This window comes from Triturus cristatus, chromosome 6 (assembly GCF_964204655.1).
Source record: "Triturus cristatus chromosome 6, aTriCri1.1, whole genome shotgun sequence".
NCBI classification, from domain to species: Eukaryota; Metazoa; Chordata; class Amphibia; order Caudata; family Salamandridae; genus Triturus; species Triturus cristatus.
The window spans coordinates 151,052,673-151,067,436 of NC_140589.1; the positions used below are offsets into that span (position 1 = coordinate 151,052,673).

Sequence of the window (14,764 nt, forward strand, 5' to 3'; positions counted from 1 at the left end):
CCCCATCCCCAGAGCTGATGAGCTCGTGGATCGGTTGGGAGCTGCCAGGTACCTCAGCACCTTCGATTTGACTTCGGGGTACTGGCAGATTGCCTTAACTGAAGGGGCAAAGGAGAGGTCGGCATTTTCCACGCCAGAGGGGCACTTCCAGTTTCGCGTCATGCCCTTTAGACTGAAAAATGCCCCTGCCACCTTCCAGAGACTGGTCAACCGGGTACTGACCGGGCTGGAGCAATTCAGCGCCGCGTACCTGGATGACATTGCTGTGTTCAGCTCCACTTGGGAGGAACACTTGCAACACCTCTGTGAAGTGTTGAGGGCGCTGCAGAAGGCAGGCCTCACTATCAAGGCCAGTAAGTGCCAGATAGGGCAGGGATCGGTGGTGTATTTGGGACACCAGGTGGGGAGCGGCCAGGTGGCGCCCCTACAGGCGAAGATCGATACCATTCTGGCTTGGGAACCCCCCAAGACGCAGACAGAGGTGAGAGCCTTTCTAGGACTCACCGGGTATTACAGACGGTTCATCAAGGGATACGGCACCATTGTTGCCCCCTTGACAGAACTAACCTCTAGAAATCAGCCCAGGAAAGTGAATTGGACAGAGGCCTGTCAAACTGCTTTTGATGCCCTGAAAACTGCAATGTGCACAGCACCGGTGCTTAAGGCGCCTGACTTTTCGAGTGAGTTCGTAGTGCAAACAGACGCTTCAGAGCAAGGTGTGGGAGCAGTACTCTCACAGATGGACGACGAGGGCGGGGACCAACCGGTAGCTTTCATTAGTAGGAGGCTACTCCCCAGGGAACAGAGGTGGAGCGCTATTGAGAGAGAAGCATTTGCTGTGGTCTGGGCCCTGAAGAAGCTGAGGCCCTACCTGTTTGGGACTCACTTCCGTGTTCAGACCGACCACAGGCCCCTCAGATGGTTAATGCAGATGAGGGGTGAGAATCCAAAACTGTTGAGGTGGTCCATCTCCCTACAGGGAATGGACTTTACGGTGGAACACCGTCCCGGTACAGAGCACGCCAATGCTGATGGTCTGTCCAGGTTTTTCCGCCTTAGCGATGAGAACTCCCAAGAGGGTGGGTAGTTCTCCCCACTTTCAGCTGGAGGGGACACGTGTTAGACCTGACATCCTTGGCGTGGGTTTTTCCCCTATCTTTCGCCTCTGCTACCTGGATTTTTGATGCTGTGATGGATTGCGTTTTGCTGGTTTAGATGCTTTGGACACTCTGCCACGGCTAATCAGTGCCAGAGTGTAAGTGCTCCCTGTGTAAAATATCGTATTGATTGGATATACCTGATTGACATATCTGTATCACCATGAAGTCCCTAGTAAAGTGCACTGTGTGTGCCAGGGCTGGTGATGACAGATGCTACTAGTGGGTCTGCAGCGCTGATTGCGCCACCCACCTGTGTAGCCCTAAAACAGTGTCTCAGGCCTGCCGCCGCAGGCCTGCCTGCAGTCCCCGGACTGCCATGTCCTCCTGGCCAGTGTCCACACTGGCCGGGCCTAACCCTTCCCTTTTCGTACACGTCAGTCATCCCTATGGAAGGCCCAAGGTACCCCCCTGGGCAGGGTGCAGTGTATGTAGAAGGTAGAGCATGTACTAGTGCAGGTAACATGTTCTGGTAGTGAACACCGGCCATTTTGTGTGTTCACTACTGCAAGGTTATCTTGTTCCATAGGCTAACATGGGGGAGGCGGGTGCCAATGGCTATCCGCCTATCTTCTCATAGGAACAAGATAAGACATGAGTGTTTGATATCCCTGAGCTCAGCATTTAATAACACATCTTTTAGGAGAGGTTGTTTTTAAATCCTGAGTTGGAGAATAGTACTTTTTAGAGAGTAGCTGTTCTCTTGTCTGACCCTTCTGTGTGCCTGGGCGTGCTTGTGGATTGACTGTCTGGTTTGAGAGTGACAGGGGCTGGGGATCCCCCGGGAGGTTGGCTGAGTCAGCCCTCTGCTGAATGGCGACATTTGCAAGGAGAGTGGAGGGAGGAGATAGCACCTGGGATTGAATAGGGCTGTGCCTGCCTGCCACTCTGCTGGCTCCACCTCCTGCTGGGCGGCTGACGACTCTGCCCCTCACTCTGAAAAGAATGTAGAGGCCAGGAAAACAAAGTGCTCCAGCGACACCCAGAACTGGATCAGACCGGGCTCAGGACCCACTTGCACAAAGACTTCAAAGACTTTTAGGGGTATAAGTATACGACCCCTGACAACAGATTTTGAGATTCGACCATCGAGAGGAACCTCTGCTGAAAGACGGACCGCTGAAGAACTAAAGGAAGATTGCCGTGCTGTGTGCTCTAAAGGCTGACCTGTTCTGCTGTACAACTGAAGCTGAGGAGGAGAAGGGGTCTTGCTGTGTGCTGACCCTATCCACTTGACCAAACAAGACTTTGCTGTGTGCTGTGTCTTCAACTGAATCTCCAAGGGCCTGAGAAGAGCTGGCCATCTGTTTCGCAACCCAGGGATAGAAAGGTTGCCAAGAACTCAAGACTCTGCTGTGTCCCACCTGCGCCGCTGTGTGCCGCAGGGACCGTGGACTGTTCTACCAAGCTTCTCAACATCTGCCTGTGAGGTGGGCTGGCTGCTCTCTGTCTTGCTGGAGAGTACCGCACCGATCCGGGCCTGACACCGGTTGCCGCATCAAGAAGATCGACGTGCTCATCGGCACGTGCCTTGCCGCAACCCGGAGGCCTGACGCAGATCGAGAGTCGTATTTCCCTGCTCTACGGAGCCGCGCTGTGAGTGGCTGACTCCGGTGACGTCGACATCGTCACTGGGGGCTCGTCGAGGGAGTTGTGGAATCCTTGCACCGAACAGCCCGAGGAGCGCTTGTACAACGAGTGCAGCGACACTGCCGGAGCAACGTAGCTGCCTAAACATCGAGAGCCTACAAACTGATTCATTCTCAGTGAGTATCGAATCACACAAGAGACTAGAGACTATCACCTTACGATCCCGACCAACCAAGAAAGCGAATATTGTGTAAACCTGTGATGCTTGATTTCAACTGCGGAAACTAGATAAAGATATATTATTTTTGATATAACTCACCTGTGTGGTCTAAGTTTGTGGTGTGCGGAGGGGGGATCATTGTGGTGTCTACGTGCAAATACCTTACACATTGCCTTGGGGATAAGCCTGTCTGCTCGAGCCAAGCTACCTAGAGGGTGAGCAGGGGTTATCTACCGTGTGTGTCCTTGTACCCTGACTGGAAGCAAGGGTCCCTATTTGGTCTAAGGTGAATACCTCTGCCAACTAGAGACCCCCAGATCTAACAATTACCAATAACACTGCACCAAAACACACATGCTTGCATCCACTCCTACATGTGACGAATAGGACAGGGTGGGATCGATGCCTGTGAGTGACGTATGGCTGCTCTCACTCAGGGACGGAAACTCCAGCGCCCGATACCATGATGCTGAAAGCGTCACTGTCCTTAGTGCGTGACAGTTCAGAAAGTTGATTTACTGCCTGGCTTCCATCTCAGCTTCAGAGCAAGGCGGGGCAGGAAGACTGGGACAGACAGCCCAGACTTAAATGCGTCGATTTGTTTATAGATACGATCGTATCTCTAGCTAAATCGTTGTATTTAATATTTGTACAGGAATGTGAAGGAAATAATTCCAGGGGGTAGCAGCCCCATAGCCCTACTGGAGAATGATGATTCTCCAATTCTTATGCAGAGAGAATCTTGATTTCATTAAAGACATACGGAGGCTAACATTAGGCAAATACTTTCATTTGCTGCCCAACATGCAGCCCTTTAAAGAATGTAAATACTCACAAAGAGTAGAACACTCATAACATAACTAGTAGCCACTGTGTATTCCAATCTTCCTCTTGGGCTGCAATGACACAGGCGTAAAAGGAGGAGAAAGAAGTATTCTTAAGCGTTGTTATCTGAGGAGATAAGATCATAAAAACACTGTATAGTGAATGAAGTATGAGCAGATAAAACACAAAAGGTAATGAGTAATACATCAAAAAACGTTATAAGTATATTTAATAACATTATATTGTAGACCCAAACCCCCTCAGGGAGAAGAGGGTGGGATAATGTTAGCCTCCGTATGTCTTTAATGAAATCAAGATTCTCTCTGCATAAGAATTGGAGAATCGTCATTTCATTACAAGACCAGAGGCTACCATTATGCATGTTTAAAGCCATGTAAGACTACATTGCTAACATGCTCTATCGGTCTCAAATAGAATTTTGAGAATGTAGAAGCATTAGACCAATCTGCAGCTCTAAGTATTTCAGGAAGGGAGCCTCCGCCCCAAAATACTTTACTAGCCATAGCTCCTCGAGAAGAGTGAGCTCCAAATCTAGAGAGATCTATACCAGCTTCATGCATAACCAGACGAACCCACCTGGCTAAGGTGGCTGAAGAAACAGGTCTAAAAGGTTTAACATAAGACAGGAGAAGTTGATCGCTGTTAGCAGGTCTAAAAGTAGAAATTTTATTATCATAACATTTCATACAGTTTACAACACAGAGTTTTTCACATTCATGAAATAAAGGATAAAAGACAGATTCTGACATTGTTTTAGTTCTTCTCCAAATGTCAAAATGAACACCTTCAGACGAATAGAATCTATTAGAAATCTCCAGAGCTTTAATATCTGATATTCTTCTAAAGGAGATGAGGCACAAAAGTGTCGCCAATTTCATGGAGGTTCTTTTAAGAGAAAGTATTTCGTTGGAAGGCCATGAAATAAACAAATTAAAGATGAGGTTAACATCCCATAAAGATTCGTAACATGCTTTAGGAGGTCTCCTCAACCTAATACCTTTCATAACTCTCTTGATCAAGGTGTTGCTTCCAATAGCAAGGTTATTAATCAACGAGTGTCCTGAAGAAATTGCTGATCTGTAGCAATTGATCGTTCTATAAGACAGCCCTGAATCAAAAAGATAAGCAAGATAGTTGGCTATCTGTTGTAAAGAGGCTTGTACGGGACCCAGATCCCTTTCCAAGCACCAGCAAGACCATTTTCTCCATACACCTGAATACCTCTTCCTTGTTCCAGGTGCTCATGAGTCTTCCAAAAGGCTCTTAGCTTCTCCTGAAAGTTCAGAATATCTTCCTGAATTCCTGATATCTTCCAGACAAGAAGGTTAAATTTCCCCTCTAGAACCAGAGGATGATCTTCTCCGTCTGGGCCCTGGAGGAGGCCGAGAGATGATGGGATCAAACGTGGGAAATCCACTATTAACTCCATAACCCCTGGGAACCAAACTTGTGATTTCCAAAACGGTGTTACGAGGACGATTGAGCAGCGCTCCAGTCTTACTTTCCATAATAATCTCTGGATCATTGAGAAAGGGGGGAAAGCGTAAGCCTTTATTCCATTCCAGGACTGGAGAAAGGCATCTACCCATGAAGCATTGGGGTCCGGTCTCCAACTGAAATAAGTTTGAAGTTGATGGGTTAACCTGCTGGCAAAAAGATCTATCTGGAAGGGACCCCACAATTCTTGAATCAAAGAGAAAATCTCTGGATCCAATTTCCAATTGCTGGAGTCGTGGAGATAGCGAGAATTCCAGTCTGTCCTCAGGTTCTGAGTTCCCGGAATGAATTCTGCTCTGAGAATAATTTTGTGATCCCAGCAAAAATACCAGATCTTTTGGGCAATATCTGAAAGATTCTTGGATCTCGTTCCCCCTAGGCGATTTATATAAGAGACTGCAGAAAAATTGTCTAGATGGATTAGAGTGTTGGAATTCTTTAGAATTTCTTTGAAGCTGCTAACATTTCCAGAGAGTTTATATGAAGGGATTGTTCGAGTAAGGACCACCTCCCACCGGTCTCCAGATTGTTTAGGCGAGCACCCCATCCCCGGCTGCTCGCGTCTGATTCTAGAGTGAAGTCCGGAACGTTCCCAAAAATCGCTTTTCCGTTCCATGCCTGAAGATTTTTTAACCACCAAAGAAGATCTTCTCGAGCATCCTCCGAGAGGGGAACTGAGTCTTCGTACCAAAGACCTTTCCTTAAGGCTAGAGCTTTTAGTCTTTGTAAACCCCTGTAGTGGAGAGGACCGGGTGAAACAGCTTGGATGGAGGAGGAAAGGAGACCTAGAACCCTGGCTAGGTCTTTGAGGTGAATTAAGTCCTTCAAAAGGATAACGGAAATATATTTCTTTATTTTCGCCACCTTTTACTTGAAAACCCAGGAATTCTAACTCTTGAGTAGGTTTCATGATGGATTTCTCTAGATTTATGATAAAGCCCAGGTTTTGAAGTAGATCTGTTGTCATTTTTAGATGTTCTTGGGTAGTCAAGGGGTTTTGAGACATAATGAGGATGTGGTCTAGGTAAATTATCAGGCGAACTCCTCTTTCTCTGAGATAAGAGACCACTGGACAAAGGACCTTCGTGAAACACAAAGGTGCTGAGGAAAGCCGGAATGGGAGACATTGGAACTGATAAAGAGTTCCTTTCCATGTGAAACGGAGGTACCTGCGAAAGTCCTCGTCCATGGGAATCGTAAAATATGAAATATGCGTCCTTGAGGTCTAGTTTTACTAGCCAATCCTTTGCTTGTAAAATGTCTCTTAATAGATGGATGCCTTCCATCTTGAAGTGTCTGTATGTCAGAAAGTTGTTCAAATATTTTAGGTTTATTACGGGACGCCAACCTTTGTCCTTCTTTTTGACTAGGAAAATGGTACTTATGAAGCTTTTCTGCATTTCTGATAGAGGGATCTTTACAATGGCACCCTTCTTTAACATTTGGGAAATCTCCAGATCTATACGTTTTGAGTTCTCCGTGTCTATAGTCATCTCTCTTGGAATTTTTTCCTGAAAGGGTACCTCCCAAAAATCTATTTTGAATCCAACAATAGTTTCTAGTACCCAAGGATCTAGAGTAATTTGTGCCCAATTGTGTGCAAAATATCTTAGTCTCCCTGCCACCTTTAATGATGAAAGATAATCTTGGCTTACCTTGATAGGATTGATTACTGGATCTGGGTCTGCCACCCCTGGATCTTGATCCCCTTCCTCTTGAGGGGTAAAAATTTGAATATGAGTGGTAGCCTCTGTTTGAGCGGAAGGAGCCTCTTTCGTCTTGGGGATAGAAATGGGACCTGTAGAAACCTCGGCTGATAGACTGTCCCCTCCTATCAGCCCTTCCAAAAACTGCACGGCCACCAAACACCCTTCGCATGTTAGAGTGTGCTCTCCTGAATGCGTTAAAGGTGGATACGAACTTTCCAAGTGAGTGTGCAAAACTTTCCCCAAACAATAACCCTTTAGCATCACATATGTCTTCTTTGGTAGAAAGATTTGCGAGCTTCGGGTTCATTCTTAAGAGGACAGCCTTTCTTCTTTCGCTAATGAGGTTAGAATTAGCATTGCCACGAAGCAAATTGCTCGTTGGGACCAACCTCTTAGCAGTTCAACATTTATGGGAATATTGTTGATTCTAGCCTCTTCCGTCATGTCAAGAATCTTCGTTAATGGGCCAAGCACGTCAAGTAGTTTATCTTGACACTGTTTGAGGCATTTTTCTATACCCTTTCTAGGATCTCTTCCAGATTTGAACAGAAAGGTAATGATCTCGGGGTCCAAATTAGGGGTGTTGCAAAACTTGTCCTCTGAGGAGGGACGAAGGCACTCGTTACGCATAAGATTGCGTGCATCTCTGTCTAAAGGTTTCCTCACTCTCTGAGAGAGGTATTTCCCGACGTGGTCCATTGGCCACCATTCTGAACTCCGGGGGTGACGAATCCCATTTGGATTAAACATTTCCCCACCAAGGGGGTCTTTGACAGTGCATGATGAGGTGGAAGGATTATTAATATCCTCATCCAGATCCTCCAAGCTGTCTTGGGGATCAAAAAAGAATTCATCTATATTTTGATTCTCATAGATATGAGATTCTGGTTCATCGTCAGATTTATTTGTACCGTAAAGGTTACCTTCATATTTCATGTCGCTATGGACAACTCTTCTCTCTGTCCCAGGGTAATGGACTCTTTCTTTTGTGCTGCTATGAGCACCAAAATCTATTGTAGCGCGAGGGCTACCAATAACGAATGCACGGGTAGGTGCCTCATTCATGTGCTTCTTTTTTTCGGTAACTTTCCCTCTTTCCTTAGGGTCTGAAATAGGAGGGGAGTCTCCATCCGAAAGTGAGAAATAGGTTTCCTCAGTGGGAGGCGTTCTTTTTCTTTTTGTTAGAGCGGCATCGACCGCATCTCTGAGTGAAGACTTGAGTTCTTCACCAATCAGTCTTTTTAGATTATCACCCAGCAATTCCTGAGAGGATTGCGATGGGTTATTGATTTCATTATTCATTATAAAGGTTTAAACTAAAAATTCTATATCAAATCAAAAAAATCCTATAAAGGATTACTTACGGAAAAAAACTTCCTGTTTAGATCTTTCTTTTCCAATAATAAAGTATTGACTTTGCTTATAACTCTCGATAGAAGAGAGTAAATCAGTTTGGCCAAGAATAAGGTTAATAAATTGTCCACAAGGTGGCACTAGCGGTTCTGAAAGAGAATTTCAATCGTCTTTCCGCTCTTTGTTGTTTAAAAGGCTCCGTGTGAAAATTTTCCGCTCTTTGGTATTTATGTGAGGCTCCGGCTCAAAGCGATCGTAACCGTCTGTAAATAGTAACCAGGGAAACCAAGAGCGGAAATGATGGCAAGAGAAGGCACGCTCCCGCGTCTCCCAGCGCGTTGCTAAGAGACGCGGGGGTCGAATGCCAACAAGGTATTAAAATGCTGTTTTCTTTTTCTTCCTCTAATAATTAAAGTTCGGCATCGTATTGAGCCATCGCGGAGCATTCATGATTCTCTAATCGCGGAGTAGAGCCACACCAATAAGGGGGTTAAAACTCATCTGAAACAAAATGCCACGATCGCGATAAGATCGAAGCGCGAACCAAAGCGAAATAGACCTTTTCCCCACCATAAATTGGAAAAGGGAAAGCTGAAAGGCAAGGATTGGGTTAAAAAAACATAACACCTGTCTAATTACAGATTAAAAAGATAATACGTTGAAACAGTTCAAGGATAAAAGTAAGTATAGGCATAAGGGTAGTGTCAAAATACGACATAAAGCTTATAATAGTATAGACTATAAAAAATACGACATAAAGCTTATAATAGTATAGACTATTAGATAAATAAGATGTATAGTCGATATGAAAGACCATAAATGAAAGAGTACTTAGTTGTGTGAGAGCAGCGAACAAAAGAGGAAGATTGGAATACACAGTGGCTACTAGTTATGTTATGAGTGTTCTACTCTTTGTGATGTATTTACTTTCTTTAAAGGGCTGCATGTTGGGCAGCAAATAAAAGTATTTGCATAATGGTAGCCTCCGGTCTTGTAAGGAAATCCACTGCTGCTCCCTTATATGTACTTTCTCCCCTGTCTATCCCACAGTATTATTGGTGTCTCTTTCATCGCTCTTTGTCTCTCTCAAACAGCCATCCTCCTGTCTTTGTTTTTTTCTTGATCTATCACCCTTCTCTCTGTAGTGTCTTCTTCCTTTCATTATTTTACCCTTATTACTCTTAAAAGTTCTCTCTCCCTCTCTCTCCCTCTCTCTCTCTCTCTGTCTCTCTCTCTTTCTCTCCCCCTCTCTCTCTCTCCCCCTCTCTCTCTCTCCCCCTCTCCCACCAACCCCAAGCTCAGGGGCAGACGATCCACACCACTTGCAAAAATAAATGCTTCTTTTCCAGGTTAGCCACTGTCCTCTGAGGTCCGGGGTTTGCAGTGCTCGGGGTTGCAGGAGGCAAGCCATGGGTCGCAGCTGCATCTCCTGGCGACCCCTAAAAGAGGTCCATGATCCCGACATCCCGCATGAGCAACTTTTGGTGATCCTTGGCACATATTACATTTCACCCCGCTTCCTTGTTCATTATTATCACATATATGATTACCTTCAAGGCCTGAGTTCAGGAAGTACCCTGCACAAACACCGCATATTTCATGAACAGACTATGATGTGGCTCCATCTGTAATAAGAATCTATTTCTGCAGTTTTCTTCTACCAGAAAAGGTTGATGTGCAGAATCACTGGGAGGCAAAGTGGATTCAAAAAAACTGTGCCAAAAATAATGTATCAAAAGGCTCTCATTGGTCTTTTTATCATCTGATTTATTTAGTAAATGTACTTAGAGTTACTGCAGAAATGTGGCCGGCAGAAATAGTACTAAGCAGAAAATCAGTTCTATGCTCATGACGCATAAAACGTCTCAGGAAACAACAAACAAACCGGATTAAAAACTAGAAAGACATAGCCGAGTAATGCGGAATATGTAACAAAATACTCTGTACAAGAAAAACAACAACAGGTGTGCCCAGAGAGAAAGAGCGGCAAATTATGCACTTGTCGAGCAAGACTAACGAGTTAAAAGAAGTGACTCTTGTCGGTAGGTAAAAATGAACCTACCATGGGTTGAGTGATAAAGCAGTAATACAGCAAATATTCAAAATACCAGCAAATCCACCAAACTTAAGTGCTCTAAAAATACCTCCACGTGGAAAAAAGCAGCTCAGAAGGAGAGAGATCCGAGCAGAACAAAGCCTGGAGAAAAAATACAAACCCCGACAGAATCTCCAGTCCATTTATAGTGTTTCAAATAATACATCTTTTACAAATAAATTGTAATATTTTTAAATACATCATTCTGTCAGCAACAGATTTACGAAATGAGGTGTTACACAAAAATAAAAACACTTCTCTTGCTTTCTGCCTGAACATATGTATTATGTACAAAACACAAGTGGCGGCTGACCGGGAATGGGGTGGTAGGAGGGGTAGTTGGTGGGTGGGAGGGTGACAAAAACAAAAGTATATTTAAAAAAACCTTACCTCTCCATAGCCGCCGTCTCTCCTCCGTCGTCACTGCTCTTCCTAGCGAGTCCCAAAAGGAGTAAGCACACAGGCTCCCCTAAGCCAATCACAATGCTGCAGTGAAGCTTTGTGATTGGTTTGAGCGCCGTGGTTCAGCCCTCAGACAGGGACAGGGAGCCTGTGCATGTTTCCCAACAGGCTGTGCATTTCAGCCTGGTGGGGAACATGTAAAGTGCGCATGCCTGTTTGTCCGGTCCAAGACAACCGGCCAGACCACCTTGTGCACTTAGAGAGTGCCGCCACTCCTCCCCCTGTGACACCAGCCCCACCCTAACCCAGCCCCACAGCTACGAAAAATATAATGATAATAACAATGTTATTATCTTTTTTTTTCCCTTTTTCATTGCTCTGAGAGCAGTGAAGCAACGCTCGTCCGACTTAGCAAAGGAGCCGCCGCTGCAAAACACAATAATTTCTGTGCAGTCATGCTTCATATACTCTTTCCACTAAAAGTAAAATAACTTCAAAATACATTGCATGGGTACATTCCTTGCACCTTGTCACATCCTTCGTGTACCATTCTTTCTGCATGTATCATATTGAAGGAAAATTCACATAAAAGAAAATTGAACCACTTACTTCTGCCAACAGCCTTCAGCCTTCAGCCTTGGAGAGTTACAAAATCAGCTAAGAAAAGGTATAGAGAGCAATGGCCGGACCAGCAGAGGAAAATGAATTGACAATATTTTTCTTTTTTACAGAGAGAGAAACCCATGCATATTTTTTGTCGTGCCCATTATTTAAAGTCTTACAGACAACAATTCAAAAATACTGTCATTAATTTGTTAAATAGCTTTCTCACCTATTGGGTGCCCATGACAAGTGACTTACCTCTGGTTTCACTAGCGGCGTTGTAGGGGCTGGGTGAGGGGGGCACGAATGCTTATATGTTTATTTTTTTAAACTATCACTTTTAATAAATACCTCTCATTGGAGTAATAAAATCTGATGCAACCTTATCATAGTTTTACATGATGCTCGTTGCTTGATTTATTTGCCAAATATTTTCCAGGTGCGATGTGTGCACGGGCTCTAAGAGCCAACCGTTGGCTCTATTCTGGTTGAGCTTTCCATGTTAGTTTGTTGGCTCGCCCACCTGTAACAGGACTTCAGGAATATTGAATTAATATCACTGTTGCTGCGCGCACCAATCCAAATGCCACTGCAAAGCCATGACCCAACTATAAAAATTATTACGGGGGGAGACCCTTCCCATATACCCCTCTGAAGCTAGGTCCCTGTAAATAACATCACAAAGTGCAGTTGTTGTCTCCTCCAGGTATGACTGGGGTGACCTTTAATGGAAGAGCAGTCCGCTGTACCTTAAAGGCCATCTATGTTAAATTGGCCATGAGCTGACTGTGAAATTATTAGAATAGTGTCCCACCCTATATACCTCCCTTGACGTAATGTCCCTGCATAATTTACAATTGAGTGCGTCATGTACCAGGTAGCTTCTGCAGGGGATTGAACCGCACTGAAAGATTCACCCGTCAAATGCATTCGCCTCAACGGGGACAGTAAAGGCCCAGCGAGTTTCTTCTTCATGTTAGGGCAATGCCTAGGAACATTGTAAAAAATCACAGATAAGGTACTTGTTGCATCTTTTAGGTCAAAGGTTGTGACAACATAGCTACAAATGACCTATTGCTACCAATATACTGAGTTGGCTTTCTTCAGATTGCCTCTTTCAGCAATTGACTTGAGACTTTGTTTAGCACTTCTTGGCTCAGCCCAGCAGATTATATATTTCGCACGTATTGCTATAAGGGCTGCTTCGGTGTATCCTTCCACCTCCACTCGAGTGCTTGCACTGTGCTTCATGAGGGACTACTTGACTTTTAAAGCTATCTCTGTCCTCTCTGTTTGCTCTTTCCCTTTTGTCTCACTGTAACTTGCTAACTCTACATGTGTTAGCACATTAAATTCAGACCTGTTTGCTTTGCTAATACGTGTTGGCTTATTTACAGTTCTACTTCAGAATGTAAATTTTTTCACACAGGTTCAGCCTCTTAACTGACCCACAGAAAAAACCTAAAATTACAGTATCTGAAGAGGACGTCGAAGAGTCCAGAAGCAAATCTGAGGAACAGCCCGGCAGTTTCTGGCTTTCTGGTTTCTTTTTCCCACAAGGTATCAAGAATAAGAGACGTTGCCAATCATGTCACACTACTGCTGTAGAAGGAAATGCCTTAGAGAAATTCTTGAATGAGACTGAAAAACAAAGGGCAACATACAGGGGCAGGCTGATCATCAAATAGATCTTGTAAATGCTGGCTGCAATAAAGGTTTAGGGATCAGCCTCCTGATGGTTTGTTGAAGGTTCCTTGCTGTCTTCGGGCCTCTTCACTTCAGGTGTTCACATTCCGCCGTACTACCATATCAAAAGGTTTTAAAGCTGTGTTGTACAGGGCACCTGTGCTCCAGCCCCTCCCTCCGAGTCAACTGGAAAAGAAATACTGGCCGCTCACAGGGACTTCTTCACAGCTCATGTGCTCAGGGTACATGAAGGATAGCCACCTGATTGAGGCATCACAATCCTTCTCTGGCTACATATCGGAGGCTCACTGGCGACCATCCAGTGTAGAGAAAATCAATTCTCTTTACCCAGCTTGCATCTCGATAGGCATTCCAGAATGATCTAAGTTTGATGATGTATGCTTGGGTTTGAGATCTATCGTGACATCATTCACCAAATGGCCCTGAAGGAGCACCTTGTATATTTTGGTGCAGACTCAGGTTCAGACTGTGCTCTCTCTGATGGAGCTTTAGTTCAGACTGAAGCTGACATGTCAGTCAATACCATTCAATAACATGAAAATATCAGGCCTCCAAAGATGTCAGAGAAGATTTATTACAAGATTCGCAAAGTTACAAGTCCAAATCCTTAAATTAGTTGTAGTTCAGTGACCAGTATTTGAATGCATAGTCAATGTAAATATGTCAGTCATTCAAATCATAAAGCATAAAAAAAACGATTCTAAAGTTGTCTCAAATAACACAAGCCAGACTGAATTCTGATGAATGGAAGCCCTACACTGCCAAGTTGGGAGGGAATTGGGGATGAAGGTGTCAGCATGAAAAGCCTCTGAAGGCAGTATCTATGAATCAAGCAAAGCTTCTTCTTGCAAATGGGAAAGACATCTGAATATGCGCCTATATTGCATTCGCTTAAACAAACACTTTCCAGCATTTTGTTACACCTGCACATAGTTCCCGTAAACATAGTAATTAGTTGACCAAGCATTGAAATCTCTCTAAGCGTCCTTCAAACTTCAGTTGTCTCCAACATAAGGAGACACATTTATTGCAAGATGTTCTCTCGCAGGTGCTCATTATTGCTTGCTTCGAGGATTGCGTAAAGTTACACATTCATATAAGAACAACAAAAAAATTATACAATATTAAGCTGCTGGTGCAGCTTTTCTCCTGGAATGAAAAAAGAGGCTACAAGGCAATAAGGAATATGGCAGACTAGCCTTAGCCGTCTTAAATGCAGACCATGTTAACTACAGTCAGTCAAAACATGGAAAACGCACAGTAAATACATTTGGGTGTTGTATGTTAATATCATTATGTGTGCAAAAATATTTACCAGGCAAATCTGTAAGCTCAGTGTGTCGGCGGAATGCTTGGTCACATGCTGTTGTTACCTGTCTCATGCGATAACCTGCAGAGTACAGCTTCAGAACTGTGATGAAGAGGCTGAGGGCCTTATTTAGAGTTTATGGGGCAGGATAGTCCATCTAAACAGGATGGATAAGCCCTCTGCGGTATTGCAACTGCCTTAGACTCTAATGCACTTGTAATACAGCAGACGGGACATTCGCCACATTTGTGATGGAGTATCCCATCTGCCACATTA

At 44.5% G+C, this 14,764-nt stretch overlaps 1 protein-coding gene across 1 annotated transcript in view; it reads left to right on the plus strand.

Annotated features, from left to right (window-relative positions):
- DNAH14 (dynein axonemal heavy chain 14) overlaps positions 1–14,764 on the plus strand; it is an 894,889-nt gene that overhangs the window by 867,462 nt on the left and 12,663 nt on the right. Inside the window, exon 83 of the mRNA XM_085610384.1 lies at positions 12,902–13,032. Coding sequence (XP_085466510.1) covers positions 12,902–13,032 — 131 coding nt within the window. The remainder of the gene's footprint in view (positions 1–12,901; positions 13,033–14,764) is intronic.